Source organism: Scomber japonicus, chromosome 15 (assembly GCF_027409825.1).
Source record: "Scomber japonicus isolate fScoJap1 chromosome 15, fScoJap1.pri, whole genome shotgun sequence".
In the NCBI taxonomy this organism is placed as follows: domain Eukaryota; kingdom Metazoa; phylum Chordata; class Actinopteri; order Scombriformes; family Scombridae; genus Scomber; species Scomber japonicus.
In genome coordinates, this window is record NC_070592.1 from 5,842,672 (window position 1) to 5,864,714 (window position 22,043).

Below are 22,043 nucleotides of genomic sequence, written 5' to 3' on the forward strand. Positions count from 1 at the left end.
GTTGTTTGAGTAGAAATATGCAGGAACACTCGATCGATGAGGAAATAAGATGGTCAGTTTGTCTTGATAATTAAAATAACTCCTACAATAGAATAAAACTGTGTGAACTCCTGTGTGAAGTTTCATAAAAACACATTTTACTTTTAAATTATGTCTGTAAACTAAAAGTATTAAACTCTGAAAACTAGATTTTGATGCAGAGTCGCTCTCCAAGAGTTCATATTGTACTTCCCTTAACCTTCCTGTTGTCCTCCTGGGTCGAATTGACCCCGTCTGTTTTGGACTGTTCCTTCCTTCCTTCTTCTGTCCTTCTTTCCTTCCTTCCTCCCTGCTACCTATCTTTCTTCTTCCTTCCTCCCTCCCTTCCTTCTTTCCTTTCTTCCTCCTTCCATCCTTTTCTCCCTTCCATCCTTCCTTCCTTCTTCCCTCCCTTCCTCCTTTCTTCCTCCTTTCCATCCTTCCTTCCTCCTTTCCTTCTTTCTTCCTCCCTTCTTCCTCCCTTCCATCCTTCCTTCCTCCTTTCCTTCTTTCTTCCTCCCTTCCATCCATCTATCCATCCTTCCAGCTTTCCTTCCTTCCTCCTTTCCTTCTTTCTTCCTCCCTTCCATCCTTCCTTCCTTCCTTCCTTCCTCCCTCCCTGCCATCCATCCTTCCTTCCTTTTTTCTTTCCTTGCTCCCTTCCTTCCTTCCTTCCAGCTTTCCTCCCTTCCTTCCTTCCTTCTTTCCTTCCTTCCTCCCTTCCTTCCAGCTTTCCTCCTTTCCTTCCTTCTTCCATCCTTCCTTCCTTCTTTCCTTGCTCCCTTCCATCCTTCCTCCTTTCTTCCTCCCATCCTTCCTTCCTTATTTCTCCCTCCCTCCTTCTCTCTTCCTTTCCTCCCATACCTCTCTCCCCTCCTTCTTTCCTCCCTCCTTTCCTTCCTCCCTTCCTTCCTTCTTCCTCCCTTCCATCTTCCCTTCCATCCTTCTTTCCTTGCTCCCTTCCATCCTTCCTCCTTTCTTCCTCCCTTCCTTCCTCCCTTCTTCCCTTCCTTCCTTGACTCGAGGACAACAGGACGGTTAATTGAATTTTATAAACCCAAATAACATGGAGTCCAATCTGATTCTTTTGGGGAGTTTTAATTTACCAACCAAGAATTTGGGCCGAATGAAAGATAAAGCCGCTTGTTATGAAATGGATTTCAAAGCCTTGCTCTGTGTGGCTCCCCCAGTTTGACTGTAAATACATTCAGCAGCAGGGTTGCAGGACTTGGCGCAGGGTGGCACAGAGCGGGCCGACGTAGCACGCGTTGGCTCCGACTATAGACACCAGCTTGGGCAGATGGTCGGCGGGCGTGACGAGGGGGGAGCTGGTGACGCAAACATCGCCGAACAGCTGAAACAACCCACAAGATACAGGTGGTGAGGCGATCCACTACCCTTCCTCCTCCCCCTCCTCCTCCTCCGTCCTTTCCAATCCATCCCCACTCCCACACACACACACACACACACACACACACAAAGCAGACTGGTGTGTGTTACATAACTTAGAAACACTGAGGCTGAGGGGCTTCACTGTCTAATCTGTCCAGGGGACCCACAATTCATATCTGTAACCATGGAAACGCACACATCATTGTAGCGACAGGCCTCCTTGCACACACACAGACACACACACGTATTGTTGAAAAATACACACATGTAACTGCACACACTGTATACTGCATGAAAATGAGGAGGAACACACACACACACACACACACACACACACACACGTGCACGCTTCCACTGTAGTCCTGATATGTGAACAGAGGAGCTGTCAGAAGGGCCCGAGTGCCTCCCAATGGTCTGCTGTTGCACTTTTCTGTGTTCTGTGTATTTATTATTCAACACGTAACAAACACACACACACACACACACACACACACACAAACACACACACACACACACACACACCACACACACACACACACACACACACACACAGATGGAAGAACATTATAATAATGTCAGAAAGATGATTAAACTGTGGTATTGCAGTTAAATGTCCTTCCTTTCCTTCCTCTGTCCTTCTTTCTTTCCTTCCTCCCTTCCTTCTTTCTCTGTCCTTCTTTCTTTCCTTCCTCCCTTCCTTCTTTCCTCTGACCTTCTTTCCTTCCTTCCTCCCTTCCATCCATTTATCCATCCTTCCTTCCTTCTTTCCTTCCAACTTTGCTTCCTTCCTTCTTTCTTCTTCACTTCCATTCTTCTTCCTCCTTTCCTTCCTTCTTCTTCCCTTCCATCTTTCCCTCCTTCCATCCATCCTTCCTTCCTTCCTCCATTTCCTTGTAGTGAGAGAACTTGTTTGGCTCTTCACAGCTCTGTTTAAACATTTTTTGGGTTTTTTTACATTTTAAGGGTGCAGAGAAAACATGGATGCATCATATTCCTAGCTGTGTTTGGAGCCTGAATGAAGCAGAGCACACAAACATGCTCCTTAACCCTCCTGTTGTCCTCAAGTCAAGGAAGGAAGAAGAAGAAGGAAGGAAGAAGGAAGGAAAGTAGGAGGGAAGGAAAGGAGGAATGAAAGGAGGAATGAAGGGAGGAAGATGGAAGGAAATGAGGGAGGGAGGGAGGGAGGGAGGAAGGAAGGAAGGAAGGGAGGAAGGAAGAAAGGAAAGAAGGAAGGGAGAAAAGGAAAGGAAGGAAGGACAGAGGAAAGAAGGAAGGAATGTAGGAGGGAGGAAGGAAAAGAGGAAGGGAGGAAAGAAAGAAGGACAGAGGAAGGAAGGAAGGAAGGAAGGAAGGAAGGAAGGAAGGAAGGGAAGGACAGAAAGATGGTAGAAAGGGGGATGAGGAAGGAAAGGAGGACAGAGGAAATAAGGAAGGAAGGAAGGAAGGAGGGTTAAAGAATAAAGTCGATGTGATTTTATATGTTTTTCTTATTGGCTTTAGTTTACATGCACATAATATTCCAGTTTTTGCCTTATTTGGGAAAAAGACAAAATTCCTACCAAGCAGTTTACATTACTAGAGAGAATGAAATCTCCACTAATAGTCCTGAGTATATACAGACAGTTGGAATGGAATCACATGACCTCAAGTAAACCAGTGAGGTGAAAAACACTGTTGAGGCCTGAGACTATAACTGATATGATGGATATAATAAAATGTGTGTTTTTGGTGCATCGAGTCATCGCTGGCGGTCCGTGGCTCCATGTCAGGATAATAACAACCCGTCCCCTTCATCCCCGCCGTGGAGAAGGAGCGTTCTGTTTTTCCAGCCCTCCCTGAGCTTCTCTCTCTCTCTCTCTCTCTCTCATCTCTCTCTCTCTCTCTCTCTCTCTCTCTCTCTCTCTCTCTCCACTCCCTTTCTCATTCCTCTCCTGTCTGCCTTCCTGCTTCAGCATATGTCGTTTTATTTGTGCATGGACAAACAAGCAAGAGGTTAAACTGCAGTAAAAAAAAAAAACCCAATTATGATGCATAGTATGAATGATGCTGTGTACATGTCCACAGAATGCTCCGAAAACTAGAATAATACAGGCAAGTCCCAATTTATCTTAATTGGGGAAATGCTAAACTTGGAATAAAGCCTAACTCATCATATAATATCAGTATCAGATTCTGGAGTATAGTCATATTGGGAATAATGGAAGGAAGGAAGGAAGGGAGGAAGAAGGAAAGGAGGAAGGAAGGGGAGCAAGAAGGAAGGAAAGGAAGAAAGGAAGGACGGAAGGTAGGAGGACAGAAGGATGGTAGAAAGGGGGATGGGGAAGGGAAGAAGGAAGGGAGGAAAAAGAGAGGAAGGAAAGAAAGAGTGAAGGAGGAAGGAAGGAAGGGAGGGGAGGGAGGAAAGAAGGAAAGGAAAGGGAGGAAGGAAGGAAGGGAGGAAGAAGGAAGGAAAGGAGGGAGGAAGGAAGGAAGGAAGGGAGGGAGGAAGGAAGGACGGAAGGTAGGAGGACAGAAGCATGGTAGAAAGGGGGATGGGAAAGGGAAGAAGGAAGGGAGGAAAAAAGAGAGGAAGGAAAGAGAGAGAAGGAGGAAGGAAGGGAGGGAGGAAAGAAGGAAAGGAGGAAGGAAGGAAAGGAAAGGAAGGAAGGAAGGACGGAAGGTAGGAGGACAGAAGGATGGTGGAAAGGGGGATGGGGAAGGGGAGAAGGAAGGGAGGAAAAAGAGAGGAAGGAAAGAAAGAGAGAAGGAGGAAGGAAGAAAGGAAGGAAGGAAGGGAGGGAAGAAGGAAAGGAAAGGAGGAAGGGAGGAAGAAGGAAGGTAGGAGGGAGGGGAGGGAGGGAGGACAGAAGGATGGTAGAAAGGGGGATGAGGAAGGAAAGAAGGAAGGGAGGAAAAAGAGAGGAAGGAAAGTAGGAGGACAGAAGGATGGTAGAAAGGGGGATGTGGAAGGAAGAAGGAAGGGAGGAAAAAGAGAGGAAGGAAAGAAAGAGAGAAGGAGGAAGGAGAGGAAGGAAGGGAGGGAGGAAGGAAAGAAGGAAAGGAGGAAGGAAGGAAGGAAGGGAGGAAGAAGGAAGGAAAGGAGGGAGGAAGGAAGGAAGGAAGGGGAAGGAAGGTAGGAGGGAGGGAGGGAGGACAGAAGGATGGTAGAAAGGGGGATGAGGAAGGAAAGAAGGAAGGGAGGAAAAAGAGAGGAAGGAAGGGAGGGAGGAAGAAGGAAGGAAAGGAGGAAGTTGTTGTTTGTTGTCTATAAAATGTCACAAAAGGTCAGTTCCCAAAAGTGCAACCTCAAATGTTGTTTTGTCCTGACCAGCAACCCAAACATATCAAATTTACCGTCATAGAAGAAATGAGAAAATAAGAAGCTCTCAAAGAGTACGTTGAGACGTTGACCAGGGAATTAAACAACTAATCAACTAAATCGATAATGAAAATATATAATATTAAATAATTGTTGGTTGTAGCCTAATTACATAGTTTATTTTTCTTTTTACAGTGGAGTTTAACTCTGTGACAGTACAACAAGACAAACTACCTCACTATTGGAAACTAGCCTATTGATGTCCTCAACTGCCTCCATCTGTCATGTGATCCTCTTCTTGTAGGTCGTAGTAGTCTGTCGAGTACTTGGGTAACCACCTGTTCACACCTTCAGATGATGCAGCAAGGCAACATGGAGGTCTGTCGGTGAGTACGGATAAGCCTTTATTGGTGTTTGGAGGAGGGAGGGGGGGGGTAAAAGCCATCATCCCTGTGGATAGCACACAATACTGGTGAGGAGTCAGGAGTCGGGGGAAGGTGTTGGGTTTATGTAGTTTATAACAGTCAGTCACAACAAGAGAAAAAGTTAGCTGAGAAATCCACAAAGTCGGAGAAGTAAATAACATTGTGTTTTTTGTTGTCATTATTTACCCACAATGCCGTGTTTTTTGTTGTCATTATTTACCCAGAATGCCGTGTTTTTTGTTGTTGTTTTTCAAATCGTTCAGCCACCATGTGAGGAGTGGGCTTCAAAATGCTCACCATATACAGTTTAACATGCTGAACACAGTTACATAGAAAAATAGCACTGTTAAAAAGTTTCTGAAATGTGTGTGTGTGAAGAAATCCCCCCCAAAAATCCCATGTATCAAAAAAACTTCTGTCCAAGGAAAATGGGAATATATATGTCTATTAAAATTGGAACTACAGCTCCCATAATGCACCTGCATGGGGAATTGGTACAGTCTCTGGATGGTCCAACACATCACACATGGTACATCAGAGCCAAATCACAGCTGTCAAATGAAACAGCTCAACATAGGGCTGGGCAATTATATGCAAATAATGGAAACCAACATTTAGAAACTCTAATCGACTTAATCTTGCTCATGTCAATTATTATTCTTTCTGTCCTCCCTCCCTCCTTCCCTCCTTCTTTCCTTCCCTCCTTCCTTCCTGATGGAAACACTCTCATTGATTATAGTGGTACATATCAGCTCCGGTGACCGCGGGGCAGCTGTAACGCACCGCTGACCGACCCGGTGGAAATTGGGTTTAAGGGTGATAATAAAGGAATAAGCTCTAAGAGGCCGAGGTTTACAATAATTTCAGTACAGCTAGGGGCGATTTTAGTCACAATGCCGAAAACCTCCTTAGCTCAAATATAAATCCTGCTCTCTTTGTTTTTTTGCCGTCATTAACAGCGTTGCATATTTCTTCTTCGTCTTCGTCCTGGTGGATGATAAATGATTTGGGCTTCAGTTGGCGGTTCCCCCTCTCTCTTTAGATCTGTGTCACATCACACCAGACTATTGACAAGACCCTCAGGTGTGTTTGGATTCAATGCCAGACAGCTCTTGGTTTAGTCTGCCTCTGTTAACACTTGGCACTGAGATGTTTTGTCGATTACTTGACGGGCGAAGGACACCAATGAAAATGTTGTTGCTAGGGATGAATTCAGGAACAGACAACAGGATCAGCTGATTGGTGGATCATTGACGGTTAATCCCAACATAAATCTTACCCATTATTCACAGTGGAATAAAACTGATAGAGACTCTGGTTTGGCTCCATTTTGGACCGCAATCTGTTTAATGGTCCGGCTTTTTCAGCTTTCCTTTCTTTTGTTATCTTCCTTCTCCATCATATTCATCTCTATCTCTTCCCAGCACTGATCCAGGCTGAGCTCCACCCAATAAATCTGACATTTTAAAACAATGTGTCACTGTAAAGGCCCATTTATGCTCAACGGACACCGACAGAGCCTTCTGTCCGTGCTCTGCGTTCATTTCTTTCGGATTTCTGCACGTTTCCATAAAGCTTACAGATACGGACCAAATGGAGCAGTACCACCGGAAACCATGGGGGGGCAGTGTTGCTGTCACTACTCCATACGTAGCTCTAGTGAGACACGAAGAAGAAATAACAATGAGGAACTTTTTGAGGAAAGGTTGTGAGAGTTGGTTAGAAACTTTAACCTTCATGTTGTCCTCCCGGGTCAAATTGACCCCGTCTGTTTTGACTGTTACTTCCTTCCTTCCTCCATCCCCCTTTCTTCCTTCCTTCCTCCTTCTCCCTTCCTCCCTCCCTTTCTTCCCTCCTTGACTCGAGGACGACAAGAAGGTTAAACATATAGTTTTTGTCTTTTATGCAAGAGGAACATTATCAACATCTCCTCCACAGTCGCCATGTTTGTTTTTGAGTTTGTTGTTGTCATAAACTTTTGACTCTGTGCTGCCCCCTGGTGGATGTATTGGTGTATCCATGCCAACGTAAAGGACGCATGGAAGTACGTGAGCAGTGACGGTAACATCGTTTGAAAAGGACAGATACATTTTCGTACGTCTTTTGAGCATAAATGGGCCTTAATACTAATTTAATCAGACGTGTTGGTTATAGTATAGTATAGTATAGTATAGTATAGTATAGTATATATAGTATTTTACAATGGCTTTGAACGCAACCCAGCCAATCATAATCAAAAACTGGAACACTGATCAAATCTGACACCAACTGGAAAAATTGATGGGAAAAAATTAGAAGCTGCTTATGTTGAAAACCTCCCATCACTATCAACGGCTGTGTCCAAAATCAATCTTTATTACTTTCATTTTTATGTGAATTGTACGGTCTTTATTGTGTTCAGACAGAACATAAAGTTAACCCTTTATTGGGCAAATAATTATATTTGGTAACTTCTGTAAATATCCCGAAATATCCTTCCTTCCTTCCTTCCTTCCCTCCTTCCTTCCTTCTTTCCTTCCTTCCTTCCTTCCTTTCCATCCTCCCTGCCTTCTTTCTTCCCTTCCTCTTTTCCTTTCTCCCTCCCTCGTTCCTTATTTCCTCCATCCTTTCCTTCCTCCCTCCCTCCTTCTCTCCTCCCTTCTTCCTTTCCTTCCTCCCTCCCTCCTTCTCTCCTCCCTTCCTTCTTTCCTTCCTCCGTCTTTCCTTCCTTCCATCTGTTCTTCCTCCCTCCCTCCTTCTCTCCTCCCTTCCTTCTTTCCTTCCTCCATCCCCCTTTCTTCTTCCTTTCCTTCCTTCCATATGTTCTTCCTCCCTCCCTCCTTCTCTCCTTCTTTCCTTCCTCCATCCCCCTTTCTTCTTCCTTTCCTTCTTTCTTCCCTTCCTCCCTCCCTCCTCTCTTTCTTTCCCCCCCCCCTACCTTCCCTCCTTCCTTCTTTCCTCCGTCCTTCCTTCCTTTCCTTCCTCCATCCTTCCTTCCTTCCTCCCTTCCTTTCAATGAGTGTCCTATAAAGGGTTAATTTTCACCTCATATTCCTCACACAACTTTGCCCCTTTGTGTTTATTTGCTCCAATCAGCCAAAGTAACATCTGTAAATCAGCTGTTACCGAGCATCAGATGCATCGACCGTGTCTGTGAGAGTGTTTGTTTGTTTGTGTTCATTTCAGCCCCTAACTGAACTCTGAACTCAACAGAGACGCTGTTGTTTTTCCTGTTATATCCCTCCAGTTTCTCTCCTCACCCCCCCACCCCCTTCCCTCTTGTCTCCACATGTTAAAGAAGTACATTCATAAAGCTCCGGGATACGATTATTGTGCATCAAACACATGGAACGTACTGACACAATCCAACAATGCAATATGGTGCATTTTATACATGTGAAAATTAATGAATTCAGTGATTCGATGATTCACATGATTTCAATTTACTGCTCACTATAGAGAGCCAAAGTAAACACGTCACATCCAGTTAACCTCCTTTCCACTATAGCTTCTGTAGCTCAATGCAATCCCTCATTTAGTGTTTCTTATATCAGTGTTTTTGAAAAAATTAAGCGTGTTCCTTTGGGTTTACTCTGAATATCATAAAACAACTTTACTCCACTAAAGCAGCTGCTATAAGACATTTAAACCTTTTTTTAAATTAAATAACATTTTTCTTTTTGTACACAGAAAAATCATTAAAAACCTCACAAATGTTTCTTGTTGTAATCTCTGCTGTGTGAAGACTCTGACTCTTAGCCCACAAGTGTTTTATGGGATATTGTGTATGTTAAAGGACGTTAAAAACATAAACACTGAATAAAAATGACATTAGAACATTTTTCAGAAAACTTCCATCCTTATACGAAATGAGGAACACACCATATTGTTGAGAAAGACACTGGAGGGGTTTACACTGCAGCATAACATCAGGGGAGGAGTTCCGGTCCTCTGAAATGAGGCCAACGCAGAAGTAATTTAGAGTATGATGTTCATTTGTGAAATTTTGGCCTCCCTGATTTTATATGTGACGATAAAGCAGGGTATGCATTAGGGCGTGGCTACGTCCTGATTGACAGGTTGATTGCCCAATGTCCTCGAGATCCAGCCCTCGCAACCATAGCAACCTCCCTGCTCTGCCCATGGCTCCGCCTCATTCCCATATAAGTAGAATCCATGTTTTTATTTTTCCCAGCATGCACCTGAAATTTTCAAGATGGCGCTGCCTAGATTCGAAACTATTGGCTTCCGAGCAGCAGTCCACAAACCAATGGGTGACGTCACGGATGTTACGTCCATTTCTTTTATACAGTCTATGGTAACGTCATGGTGATAGCCCCCAGTGCAATTTTTCACAGCCACTCCAGAGAACTGCTATTGTCACCATGTAGGCTAAAGTTACAGGTGACTGGCCACACACTCATCCTGCAAACCAGCCACGGACAGCAGCCGAAGCTCCATATCAACACTTATCTGACCTGGGCTCAAACTACCACAGCCTGATGATGTCTCCAAACTATCAAACATTTAAATATAGCCGACCCTAACAAAGCTACACAAAGATATCTTGCACAGTATGTCCATAAGCATAACCATCAAGAAAAACACAGCTCATTATATGCCTTATAAAAACACAGCATTAATGAATGGATGTGGCACCTATATTAATATCACACAATCATTTTTCCAACATATGACAAGTACATTGCCATAGATTTAAATCCCACTAATTCCACTTCATAACAAACAGTACTCACTCATTAGAAGCTCGTCTTACGCTCAGCAAAGTCATTTAAGACTCTTCTCAGGTCCAAAGTCCTCTCTGCTGTTCTCAATAGAGAGTATAGCCAGTCCACTGAGTCCGGAGAAGCGGGACGCGGCGGTCAATGCCGCTTCATTTACGGAGCTAGCTAGCAAGCTAACGCTAACCTCCGGTAGCATGCTAGCTTTTGCCTGGGTTGCCTGGGTTACCTGGGTTTGAGTAAAAACCGTGTCTAATTTGGTCATTTTAGCTTTACCCTCATCCTGCTTCTTTCTTTCCTTCCTCTTCTGCTTTTTTGTTTGGGCTTGCTAAACATGGTACTACCTTTTCTAGTCAACTTTCATCCACTTGCTTTTTTTTCCTGCTGAGAGGAGAAACAACTACGTTACGTCATCGGGACTCATCATGACTGACAGCTATCAAGGTGATTGGACAAATGATCATTTCCTCCTCCCACTCAGCATTAGCCTACCTTACTGACCCGCCCCGAGCTATTTCATTCACAAAAACAATACAGCTGCTGGACCTATTTGCGCCACTGGGTTTACATATTAGTAAATTATTAAAGCTAAATAACTTTTTTCATTGTGAAAACAGAAAAAACTACAGAAACCATTATAAGAATTACATTATAAGTCTTCCATATCCATACAACTCACCAATGTTTCTTCTAAAGTTGTCTCTGCTGTGTGAAGACTTGTTGGCCCCAAATGTTTCATTATACAGTTATGTTTAATACATTATTATTTAATGTTTTTATTTACATTTATTATGTTAAAGGATGCAAAAAACATAAATATTCAATTAAAATGATTTTAAACATTCTTCAAAAAACATACTATTGAGAAAGACTCTGTTTAATCACTGGATCTTTAGTTATTAGCATAATTAGACATCTAAATGAAGTTTTCTTACTTCTGGAGCAAAACCTGGGAATTCATGTTTCACTTCGGCTCTCTGTTGAATAAAATACTGATTGTCTGTTATATATAGAGAGCAGTAAATGAGCAGGCGAAGGAGTGATTTTGGACACAGCCATAGACTGTATATAAGGACACAGCCTATGGAATGGAATGGAAGCTCTTGAGGCATAGCAACAGTAACTAAGGGGGGCGGGGCTTAGTGAAAGGTCACATGATCAGAATAGAATAGCTTCCTGTCCCATAGTGAGTTAATTAACTGGATTAAAACTGAATTATAACCCAAAAAATATTCACAAACAGGAAAAAAATGACAAATCCCCCCCCAGCCAATACAATAACAAATAAAACCACAAATTCTGTGATCGAATCATGGACTTTTTTTTTTTTTTTTTTGCATCTTTTTTCTTTTTTTTTAATAGGTGTATTTAATACCTCAGACAAAAAAAAACACCTGAGAAAAAACCGACAAATGATTCCAAAGGGTTTTTCTGTAATATATTCAATTATGTATATTACAACTATAATCACATGATTCAAGCATATATCATATACACATATATATCTAGTGATAGAATAGTTTAATATTCAATAGCACATGTTGTATGGTACAGTAGCAGTAGGGTGCATTTCTCGTTTCTCATTGGGTAAAAGTTTTGAAGGAGAGGTATAGACAAGTGTTTGTGTGTAAATCTATATATGATTTATCGATACAATATACAACAAAAGAAAGAAAAAAATAAACTAAAAAGAAGGAATTAAAGACAAAGAAAGGGTATAGGCAGTTCAGTACTGTGTTTTTTGAGATGGTGGAAGTGTTTGCATGTGTGTAGTTATGATTTGTGTGTGTGTGTGTGTGTGTGTGTATGTATGTGTGTGTGTGTGTGCATCAGGTGAAGGATCAGATCAGCACCATAGAAGTCCATAACAACATTAACAACAACAATAAGGGGTTAAAACCTGGGTGAGGAACTGTGCGTGTCTGTGTGTGTGTATATATGTGTGTGTGTGTGTGTGTGTGTGTCTGCATGCTGAAGGTTTCAGTCATTGTTCAAAATCTTGGACAAATCAACCCTAAAAAAAACCCAGTTAGTATTTCATTTTTGCACTTCCTGGACAAACAGAGGAGTAAATAGAGAGAGAAAGACTGCGGTCATGTAGTGTGATGATTAACAGTTCGTATCTGAGAGAGTGTGTTTGTGTGTTTGTGTGTTTCTGTGTCTCTGAGCGAGAGAGACACGTTTCAACCGAAATTAAAAGCAAACCTGCCAGCGAAATTCTCCACCTTCATATATATTTTTTTATATATAACTCAAACATCTGCTCACATCCAGCTGCTCTGATCTGACAGGTTAATTGCTTCCTGTTTTTCTCTCTCTTTTTCTCCTTTTTTTTTCCCGCCTTCAGATCAGATCAGAAAGAAAAAAAAAAAAAAAAAAAAAAAAGATTAAAAAGCCCCTGCGATTTTATTTAAAAAAAAAAAAAAAGAAATCAGACACGGAATCAAATAGAAGATAATAAATCAAGTGCTTCTTTTAAACGAGCCCACAAAGAAAAAATAACGAACAAACACAAAAAAAAAAAAAAAAAAATCTTTAAACTATACAATTTTTTTTGTTGTTTCACCGTCTTCCTCCCTGTCGCTCCCACCTTGCCTTGCCCCGCCCCCCCCCCCTCCCCCTCCCCCTCATCTCCTCGACAATCGTTACTAAAATACCTCGCCTCGTCTCGCACCTTGTGTGAAATACCTGATTCAACCGTGATACATTCTCTGTTATATATTTTTTTTTTTACGCCTCCGCCTCGGACTCTTAAACCAGCTCTGTGAAATCGAAAATAGATCATTTGTCGTGTTGTTGTTGTATTTGTATTTTTTTTTTTTTTTTTAAGGTTTTTTTTTTTTTAAGCGATAAACAGCTGGGAGGAAAAAAAATCATGTGGCCCCGTGACTGTCCAGCTAATCAGACCCTTCCCTTCCCCCTCCCCTAAAGCCCATATATAAAATATACAAAAGATTATCTCCAAAATCGTCCTCCTTGTCTACCTCTGCTAATAGAAAAATATACAATAATCCTATGTCAAAATCTCTTTGCGTTTATGGACGAAAACCCTGCACCTCCCCCCCCACTCTTCCTCCTCCTCCTCCTCCTCCTCTTCCTCTTCTTCTTCTTCTCCTCCTATTCGCTGGACTAGTCTTTGCCTTCCTGCCCAGTTCAAAAATATACATGCTTAAAATTCTTCTTTTTTTTTTTTAAATGTCCTATTTATTTATAGAAAAAAATTACACATCTGACCTCTCCTGGTTTTTTGTGTGTTCGTGCCTTGAGCTTAAAAAGTGAGATTTCACTGGCATAAAATGTGAATTCAACACCCTGTTTGAACTGGCCGGAAGCGGAGGGAGGAAGTAAGGAGGGAGGTAGGTAGGTAGGGGGAAGTAAGGGGGGGGGGGGGGGAGGGGCTTCTGGGTTAGCGCACTACTTGCAAAAAACGCCTCGCGACACCGGGGGCGTAAAAAGCAGCACAGCACCGAGGGTGACGGAGGTGGGGGGGGGGGGGTTTTCGTTGGGGTTTTTTTTTTTTTGTATATTTTAAGCTGCCGAGGTGACACAAGGTGATACAGTACAGTCGTGTTTTGGAGGTTCAGCGTAAAAGCAGCATGTATAAAGAGAGTCAGATCATGAGGGGAGGGGGAGGGGGGATCGAGGGAGGGGGGAGGGGCAAAAGAACGACATAAGAGAGAGACATGGCATCGCTGTGCTTTACTGTTGTGACATCCTGAAGCACTGCGCTCGCACTAAAACATGTTTTTTTAGTTTAGTTTACGCCCGGTGTCACGTGGCGCTTACTGCAGATCTACGCTGGCCGACCCCCCCCAACCCCACCAAATCCCCCCTCCCCCCCCCCCCCCCTCACCTCTCCCCCCTCCTCCCCCTCCTCCTCACACCGTGCCACTTCAACTAAAGTGCTGCTGTTGTTGGGTTGCCTTGTACCCTCTCTCCTCTCTCATCTCCTCTCCCTCCCCTCCCCCCCTCCCCTCCCTTCCCCCAAATCCTTCCCCCTCCCCTTCATCATCATCATCATCATCATCTTCTTTCTTCTTCTTCTTCTTCTTCTTTCCGCTTCACAAGTCTCCGTGCCGGTTCTCGTACTTGTTGATGATGTTCCTGCAGCGGCCGAGCTCTTTCCTCATGTCGGCGACTTCCAGGCGAAGGGCGGCGTTCTCTCGCTCCAGGAAGGCGGCGCGGACCGAGATCTGGTTCTCCTTCAGCCGCCGGGCGTCCCGCGAGCGTTTGGCCGCCTCGTTGTTCTTGACGCGTCGGCTCCAGTACTTCTCGTCCTGTCGACAGCGCAGGCGGCGGTGTGGTATGTTGGGGTGTGTGAGGAAGAAGGTTGGTTGGGGAGGAGAGGAGTGGGAGAGAAAAATAATGACAAAAAAAAAAGAGAGCGGTGTAAGTTATGCGATGAGATACAGAGAGAGAGAAAAAAATGGTAGGAGAAGAAGAAGAAGAAGAAGAAGAAGAAGAAGGCAACAGCTGAATAATTGCTACCACACAGCTCTAAAAACCAGAAAGTTTACTATAGTTCACTTTTTTATACCATGGCCATGATAAATACTCCCTTTAAATCTCTCTGTAAACATTAATCAGTGCATTAGCAGCTTAAATTAGCCGTTTTTAAACAGGCAACCCATTTTAAACAGTAATGTTGTTTTAATGGCTAACACACTGGTTGAGTATAGCTGGTTTTAATTAGCCCGTATTAACTGTATAATTGTTTATATTGGATTTTAAATAGATGAAACTGCTCGTAATTGAGGCTTCGGGAGCTATTTTCCACCCGGTTTGTTGATTCTTCTGTTTTACATCAGCTTGGAGGAAGATGTAAAGCTTTTTAATCTGTTAGCATATTAGCACAGTTAGCATTAAAGTGGCTTGTTAATTGTCATATAATCAATTTAAGAACATATAACTCTGTGTTAGTTGTGTTTTAGTCATATTTTTGCATGTTTTAGGGTCAAAAATGTTGTATTTTGCTGCAGAAGTGGTTTAAAGTTTCTATTTGACACTAAGAAAATTGGGTAAACATTAGACATCTGCTGTAAATTATGTGAATCAAGGCTAACTACTGTACACTAGCTAAAAATGCTATATGAGGCATATTCCTTTAAACAACACTACTTCTAACTCACTGATAAGCTTCATATTGACTCCAATTTTACATCAGCTTGGAGGAAGATGTAAACCTTTTTAGTCTGTTAGCATCTGTGCAATATCGTGTGGTATTAGCACAGTTAGCATTAAAGTGGCTTGTTAATTGTCATATAATCAATTTAAGAACATATAACTCTGTGTTCGTTGTGTTTTAGTCATATTTTTGAATGTTTTAGGGGTCACAGATGTTGTATTTTGCTGCAGAAGTGGTTTAAAGTTTCTATTTGACACCTTTTCCACTAAGAAAATGGGTCAACATTAGAAGTTATGTGAATCAAGGCTAACTACTGTACACTAGCTAAAAATGCTATATGAGGCATATTCCTTTAACCCTCCTGTCGTCCTCCAGGGTCAAATTGACCCCATCTCTTTTTTCACTGTTCATTCCTTCCGCTTTCTTTAATTTTTCCTTTGTTCTTCCCCTCCTTCCCTCTTTCTTTGTTCCCTCCTCCTTCCTTCCTTCCATGCTCCTTTACTTCCTCCCTTCCTTCTCTCCGTACTTTCTTCCTCTTTTCCTCATTAATCCTTCCTTCCTTCTTTCCTTCCTTCCTTCCTTCCCTCCCTCCTTACTCCTTTCCTTCCTTCCTTCCTTCCTTCCTTTCTTCCCTCTCTCCCTCCCTCCTTACTCCTTCCTTCCTTCCATCCTGCTTTCCTCCCTCCTTACTCCTGTCCTTCCTTCATTCCTTACTTCCTCCCTTCCTTCTCTCCTAAATTCCTTCCTCTTTTCATCCTTACTCCTTTCCTTTCCATCCTTCCTTCCTTCTTTCCTTCCTTCCCTCCCTCCTTACTCTTTTCCTTCCATCATTCTTTGCTTGCTTCCTTCCTCCCTCCCTCCTTTCCTTACTCCTTTCCTTCCTTCCTTCCTTCCTTCCTTCCTTCCTTTCCTTCCTTCCATCCCTCCCTCCTTACTCCTTTCCTTCCATCCTCCTTTTCTTCTCTCCTAAATTCCTCCCTCCTTACTCCTTGACCTGAGGACAACAGGAGGGTTAAACAATACGACTTCACATCAGCTTTAAAAGTTTAACTTAATGATATTCAGACACTGGCTGGAAAACAATAAGATTAAAATACTACAAACAAATGTGTTGCTCCGCTGAGCTGCAGACTCGCCCCGCGGCCTCGTAAACGTTTTCTGGGGCATGAAAAGAGATTTGATGGCCAATGAGCGTCTCATGAGAAGAACAATTGGAAACCACTGTTCAAAAGTTGTTTTTTTTTGGACTCAGAGAGAAAAGTGAAAGAGCTCGACTTGTAGAGATGATTTATGATTTATATATTTATCAAATTGACCCTGTCTTTTTTTGACTGTTCATTCTTTCCTCCCTTCCTTCCTTCTGTCCTTCCTTCTGTCCTTCCTCACTCCTTCTCTCTTTCCTCCCTTCCTTCTGTCCTTCCTTCTGTCCTTCCTCACTCCTTCTCTCTTTCCTCCCTTTCTTCTGTCCTTCCTCCATCCCCTTTTTTCCTTCCTTCCTTCCTTCCTTCCTTCCTTCCTTCCTTCCTTCCTTCTTCCTCCTTTCCTTCCTCCCTCCCTCCCTCCTTCCTCCTTTCCTTCCTTCCTCCCTCCTTTCCTTCCTTCCTCCCTCCTTCCTCCCTCCTTACTCCTTCCCTTCCTTCCTTCCTTCCTTCCCCCCCCCCCCTCCTCACTCTTTTCCTTCCTCCCTTCTTTCCTTCCTTCCTTCCCCCCTCCCTCCCTCCTTACTCCTTTCCTTCCTTCCTCCCTCTTTCTTTAATTTTTCCTTCGTTCTTCCCCTCCTTCTATAGTTCTTTCCTTCCTTCCTTCCTTCCATCCTTCCTTGCTTCTTTCCTTCCTTTCTTCCTTCCTACCTTCCTTCTTTCCTTCCTTCCTCCCTCCCTCCTTACTCCTTTCCTTCCTTCCTCTCTCCTTTCCTTACTCCTTTCCTTCCTTCCTCTCTCCTTTCCTTCCTCCCTCCCTCCTTACTCATTTCCTTCCTTCCTCCTTCCTTCCTTCCTTCCTTCCTTCCTCCCTCCCTCCTTACTCCTTTCCTTCCTTCCTCCCTCCTTTCCTTCCTCCTTTCTCTCCTTCCTTCCTTCCTTACTCCTTTCCTTCCTTCCTTCCTTCCTTCCTTCCTCCTTTCCTTACTCCTTTCCTTCCTTCCTCCCTTCCTTCTCTCCTTACTCCTTCCTTCCTTCCTTCCTTCTTTCCTCCCTTCCTTAACCTGAGGACAACAAGGAAGTTTAATCACAGCCAGATTTTCTTTGCATGAGTCGGCATTAAACAGAGCTGAATATTAAAGTCCATTTATGAGCAATCTGAGCTTCATCTTTAACTTTGTCCAGAGATCCTTTTTTTTCTTTTTCCAAACCTGAGCACAAATAATTTTCTTTTCTTTTAAAAAACGGCTACGGCTTAAACACGCCGAGGTGAGCGCCTTCATCTCTCCATAAATTACAAACGCCTCGGGAGCTGCAGCTGCTCCGCGCTGAACTCTGAGAGCATGAGCCATCGATCAGAGCTTTTCCTAGCTGTGTGTGCAATGAGCTGAGTACAAAATATTTTAAGACTTCTAGCAGGAGGCATCGATACCAGCGGCCGTCACGCACCTTCAGCACCTTCACATACAGGAGCTATGAAAGAGCTGCGAGTTTATAATGAAATGTGGCTGCTGAGCTGGAAGCTAACGGAAAATCTGACCTATTTTAATCTGGGAGAGTCTTTTATGCAGTGTTTAATCTTTTGGAAACGTCTCATTTTAATGTTTTTAGAGATAATCGAGTGATGTGGTGGCTTTGACTTTACTAATATAGCTCAAAAATGGAGTTTAGATATGCAGATTTATAATAAAAAAGACCAAATTCTTCTCATTAGCCGTCAAAAATCAGGTTATTATATGAAATGCAACATCTGATTTTGCCTCATTTTCTGCCCATAGATATATTTGTCATATTTCCTTTACTTGATTGTCATATTTCTTTTTAAAAAATCACATTATCTGCTTTAAACTGGTTTAAACTGGTCACATGTTCATCTTCAGAGGAGCAAAGGACTATGGGAGATGTAGTACCTTCTGCTCGTTGGGCACCAGCATCTTTAGAAATGTCTCATTTTAATGTTTTTAGAGATAATCGAGTGATGTGGTGGCTTTGACTTTACTAATATAGCTCAAAAATGGAGTTTAGATATGCAGATTTATAAAAGAAAAGATCACGAATTTGGAAGCTGCACCAAACTGAACAAGGAAATCTTTTACAGTCAATAAGAGAAAAACTAAAAAGCTCAAATTCTTCTCATTAGCCATCAAAAATCTGGTTATTATAAGAAATGAATGCCTCATTTTCTGCCCATAGATAAGTTTGTCATATTTCTTTTTAAAAAAATCACATTATCTGCTTTAACCCTTTATAGGACACTCATTGGAAGGAAGGAAGGAAGGAAGGAAGGGAAGGAAGGAAAGGAAGGAAGGAAAGGAGGAAGGAAAGGAGGAAGGAAGGAAAGAAGGAAGGAGAGAAAGGAGGAAGGAAAGGAGGGAGGAAGGAAGGAAAGGAGGAAGGAGGGAGGAAGGAAGGGAAGGAAGGAAGGAAGGAAGGAAGGAAAGGAAGGAAGGAAGGAAGGAAGGAAGAAGAAGAGGAGAGAAGGAGGGAGGGAGTAAGAACAGATGGAAGTAAGGAAAGGAAGGAAGGAAGGAAGGACGGTGGAAGGAAAGAAGGAAGGGAGGAGAGAAGGAGGGAGGGAGGAAGGACAGATGGAAGGAAGGAAAGGAAGGAAGGAAGGACGGAGGAAATAAGGAACGAGGGAGGGAGAAAGGAAAAGAGGAAGGAAGAAGGAAGGAAAGATATTTTGGGATATTTACAGAAGTGACCAAATATAATTATTTGCCCAATAAAGGGTTAAACTGGGTTAAACTGGTCACATGTTGGTCTTTAGAGGAGCAAAGGACTGTGGGAGATGTAGTACCTTCTGCTCGTTGGGCACCAACATCTTTCTGGCTTTCTTGATCATCGGCTGCGGTTTCAGCTCCTCGTCGCTGAAGCGGTGCCGCCGCGGGTCGAACGCCTCCTGGCCCGGCACGCTGGACAACGCCAGGTCCGCCGGGTCCGGGTCAAAGTTCACCTGGATGTCGCTGTTGCCGTTAGCAACCGCTGGAGGTCCCGCGGGTCCGGGAGGGCAGGTAGTAGAAGGTGATGGGTCCTGAGGAACCACCTGACCGCCTGGCAGGGAGAAAGAGAGAAGGATCTATTTAATTATAATAAAAAGCTTGTTTCCATGACGTTTTCAGGCCGGCAACCAACAAATATTTTAATTATTGGTTATTTTCTCGACTAATTGATCCCTGTAGTTTTATAAAATATCAGAAAATACCTAAAAGTCCCTCCACCAGACCAACAGATGCCAACACCGGACTGAGTGGGAAGAAGGACAGATAACAGGTTGCAGATTATATTTTAAGGACCGTTTAACCCTCGTGTCGTCCTCCCGGGTCAAATTGACCCCATCTGTTTCTTCTTTCCTCCCTCCCATCGCTTCCATCTGTACTTCCTCCATCCCCCTTTCTTCCCTCCTTCTTTCCTTCCTTCCTTCCTTCCTTTCCCTTCTTCCTTCCTTCCTTCCTTTCCCTTCTTCCTTCCTTCCTTCCTTCCTCCCTCCTTCTCTCTTTCCTCCCTCCCTCCTTCCTCCTTTCCTTCCTCCCTTCCTTCCTTCCTTCCTTTCCCTTCTTCTTTCCTTCCTTCCTTCCTCCCTTCCTCCCTCCCTCCTTCCTTCCTTACTCCTTTCCTCCTTCCTTCCTTCCTCCCTTCCTTCCTTCCTTCCTTCCTCCCTTTCCTTCCTTCCTTCCTTCCTCCTTTCCTTCCTTCCTTCCTTCCTTCCTTCCTTCTTCCTTCCTCCCTCCCTTCCTCCTTTCATCCCTTCCTTCCTTCCTTCCCTCCTTTCCTTCCTTCTTCCTTCCTCCCTCCCTCCTTTCCTTCCTTCTTCCTTCCTCCCTCCCTCCTTTCCTTCCTTCCTCCCTCCCTCCTTTCCTTCCTTCCTTCCTTCCCCTCCTTTCCTTCCTTCTTCCTCCCTTCTTTCCTCTCTCTCCCTCCTTTCTCCCTTCCATCCTGCCTTCCTCCTCCCTCCCTCCTTTCCTTCCTTCTTCCTCCCTTCCATCCTGCCCTCCTCCTCCCTCCTCCTTTCCTCCCTTCTTCCTCCCTTCCATCCTGCCCTCCTCCTCCCTCCCTCCTTTCCTTCCTTCTTCTCCCTTCTCCCCTCTGTCCTTCTCTCCCTCCTTTCCTTCCTTCTTCCTCCTTCTCCCCTCTGTCCTTCTCTCCTCCTTTCCTTCCTTCTTCCTCTCTCTCCGTCCTTCCTTCCTTCCTCCTTTCCTTCCTCCCTTCCTTGCTTCCTTCCCCTTCTTCCTTCCTTCCTTCCTTCCTCCCTCCTCCTCCTTCTCTTTTTCCTCCCTCCTCCTTTCCTTCCTCCCTTCCTTCCTTCCTTCCCCTTCTTCCTTCCTCTCTCCCTTCCTCCTTTCATCCCTTCCTTCCTTCTTTCCCTCCTTTCCTTCCTTCTTCCTTCCTCCCTCCCTCCTTTCCTTCCTTCCTCCCTCCCTTCTTTCCTTCCTTCCTTGACTCGAGGACAACAGGAGGAGTTCCCTGTTGGTCGAGTGGTTGGTGCTCATGTCATGTAGTCACAGCGTCCCTTGTTCAACTCCAGCAAAGGGACCTACGCCGCAGGTCATTCCCCTCTGACATCTACTGTCTAAATAAAAGCAAAAAAAATCCAAAATAGATTTTTAAAAATAAACAAAAAGAACGTTGCTTTCTACACGGACTCTGAAACCGAAGCAACAGTTGTCTTTTCATACGTTGTTACATCCATCCTGTTGTCCTCGAGCCAAGGAAGGAAGGAAGGGAGGAAGGGAGGAAGAAGGAAGGAACGGAGGGAGGAAGGCAGGAGGAAAGAAGGAAGGAAGGAAAGGAAAGGAGGGAGGAAGAAGGAAGGAAGGAAGGTAGGGGGAGGAAAGGAAGAGAGAAGGAGGAAGGAAGGACAGAAGGAAGGAAGACAGGGGGATGGATGAAGGAAAGAAGGAAGGGAGGTAGGGGGAGGAAAGAAAGAGAAGGAGGGAGGGAGGAAGGAAGGAAGGAAGGACAGAAGCAAGGAAGACGGGGATGGATGAAGGAAAGAAGGAAGGGAGGAAAGAGAGAGGAAGGAAAGAAAAAGAGAAGGAAGGAAGGAAGGAACAGTCAAAACAGACGGGGTCAATTGGACCCATAAGGTTAGTATTCAGACCTCTCTCCTTATGATAAAAGTGTTTCTAGTTTATATATTTTATTTGTCTCCTGCTTTTATGTTTCCTCTCTTGTGTTTCCAGTCTGCTCTTCTCTCCACACCTGCCATGCATTCAGCTCTCGTTAGCGCTCCCCCCCCCACTTCCCCCGACCCCCACCCCCCTCTGCTCCCTCAGCCAATCAGCTCCCAGCCTGCCTCTCGTGTCTCGCCACCTGTTCCTCGTTGTTTCATTACTTCAGCTTTTATTTAAGTCCTTTAAGTTTCTCAGTTCAGTCTGGTTGGAGCCTTTGTTGTCTCTCTCTCTCTCTCTGCTCGATGTTGTTTAGTTTCGATCTGGTTCGTTCCTCCTGCACCTCGAGCTTTAATAATTGTTAATCTTCTGTTTCGGGTTCATCTGCTCCAACTCACACGTTTACTATCATGTGTAACAGAAAAGCTTCTTACATTTGAGAGGCTGCAACGGCTAAATATGTGTTGTTCTTCCTTAACCCTCCTGTTGTCCTCAAGTCAAGGGAGGAAAGGAGGGAGGAAGAAGGAAGGGGGAGAGGGAGGAAAGGAAAGGAGAGGGAAGTGAGGAAGAAGGGATGGAAGGGAGGAAGAAGGGATGAAGAAGGAAGGAAAGGAGGGAGGGAGGAGGAAGGCAGGATGGAAGGGAGGAAGAGGGAAGGAAAGGAGGGAGGGAGGAGGGAGAAAGGAGGGAGAGAGGAAAGAAGGGAAGGAAAGGAGGGAGAGAAGGACAGGAAAGAAGGGAGGAAGAAGGAAGGAAAGGAGGGGAGGGAGGAGGAAGGGAGAAAGGAGGGAGAGAGAGGAAAGAAGGAAGGCAG

At 44.1% G+C, this 22,043-nt stretch overlaps 1 protein-coding gene across 1 annotated transcript in view; it reads right to left on the minus strand.

Moving 5' to 3' along the window:
* Positions 1-13,858: 13,858 nt before the first annotated feature.
* Positions 13,859-22,043, minus strand: part of dbpa (D site albumin promoter binding protein a) — a 44,022-nt gene continuing 35,837 nt past the window's right edge. Inside the window, exons 4-5 of the mRNA XM_053334952.1 lie at positions 18,919-19,172; positions 13,859-14,131 (exon numbers count right to left, since the gene is read on the minus strand). Coding sequence (XP_053190927.1) covers positions 13,916-14,131; positions 18,919-19,172 — 470 coding nt within the window. The 3' untranslated portion in view covers positions 13,859-13,915. The remainder of the gene's footprint in view (positions 14,132-18,918; positions 19,173-22,043) is intronic.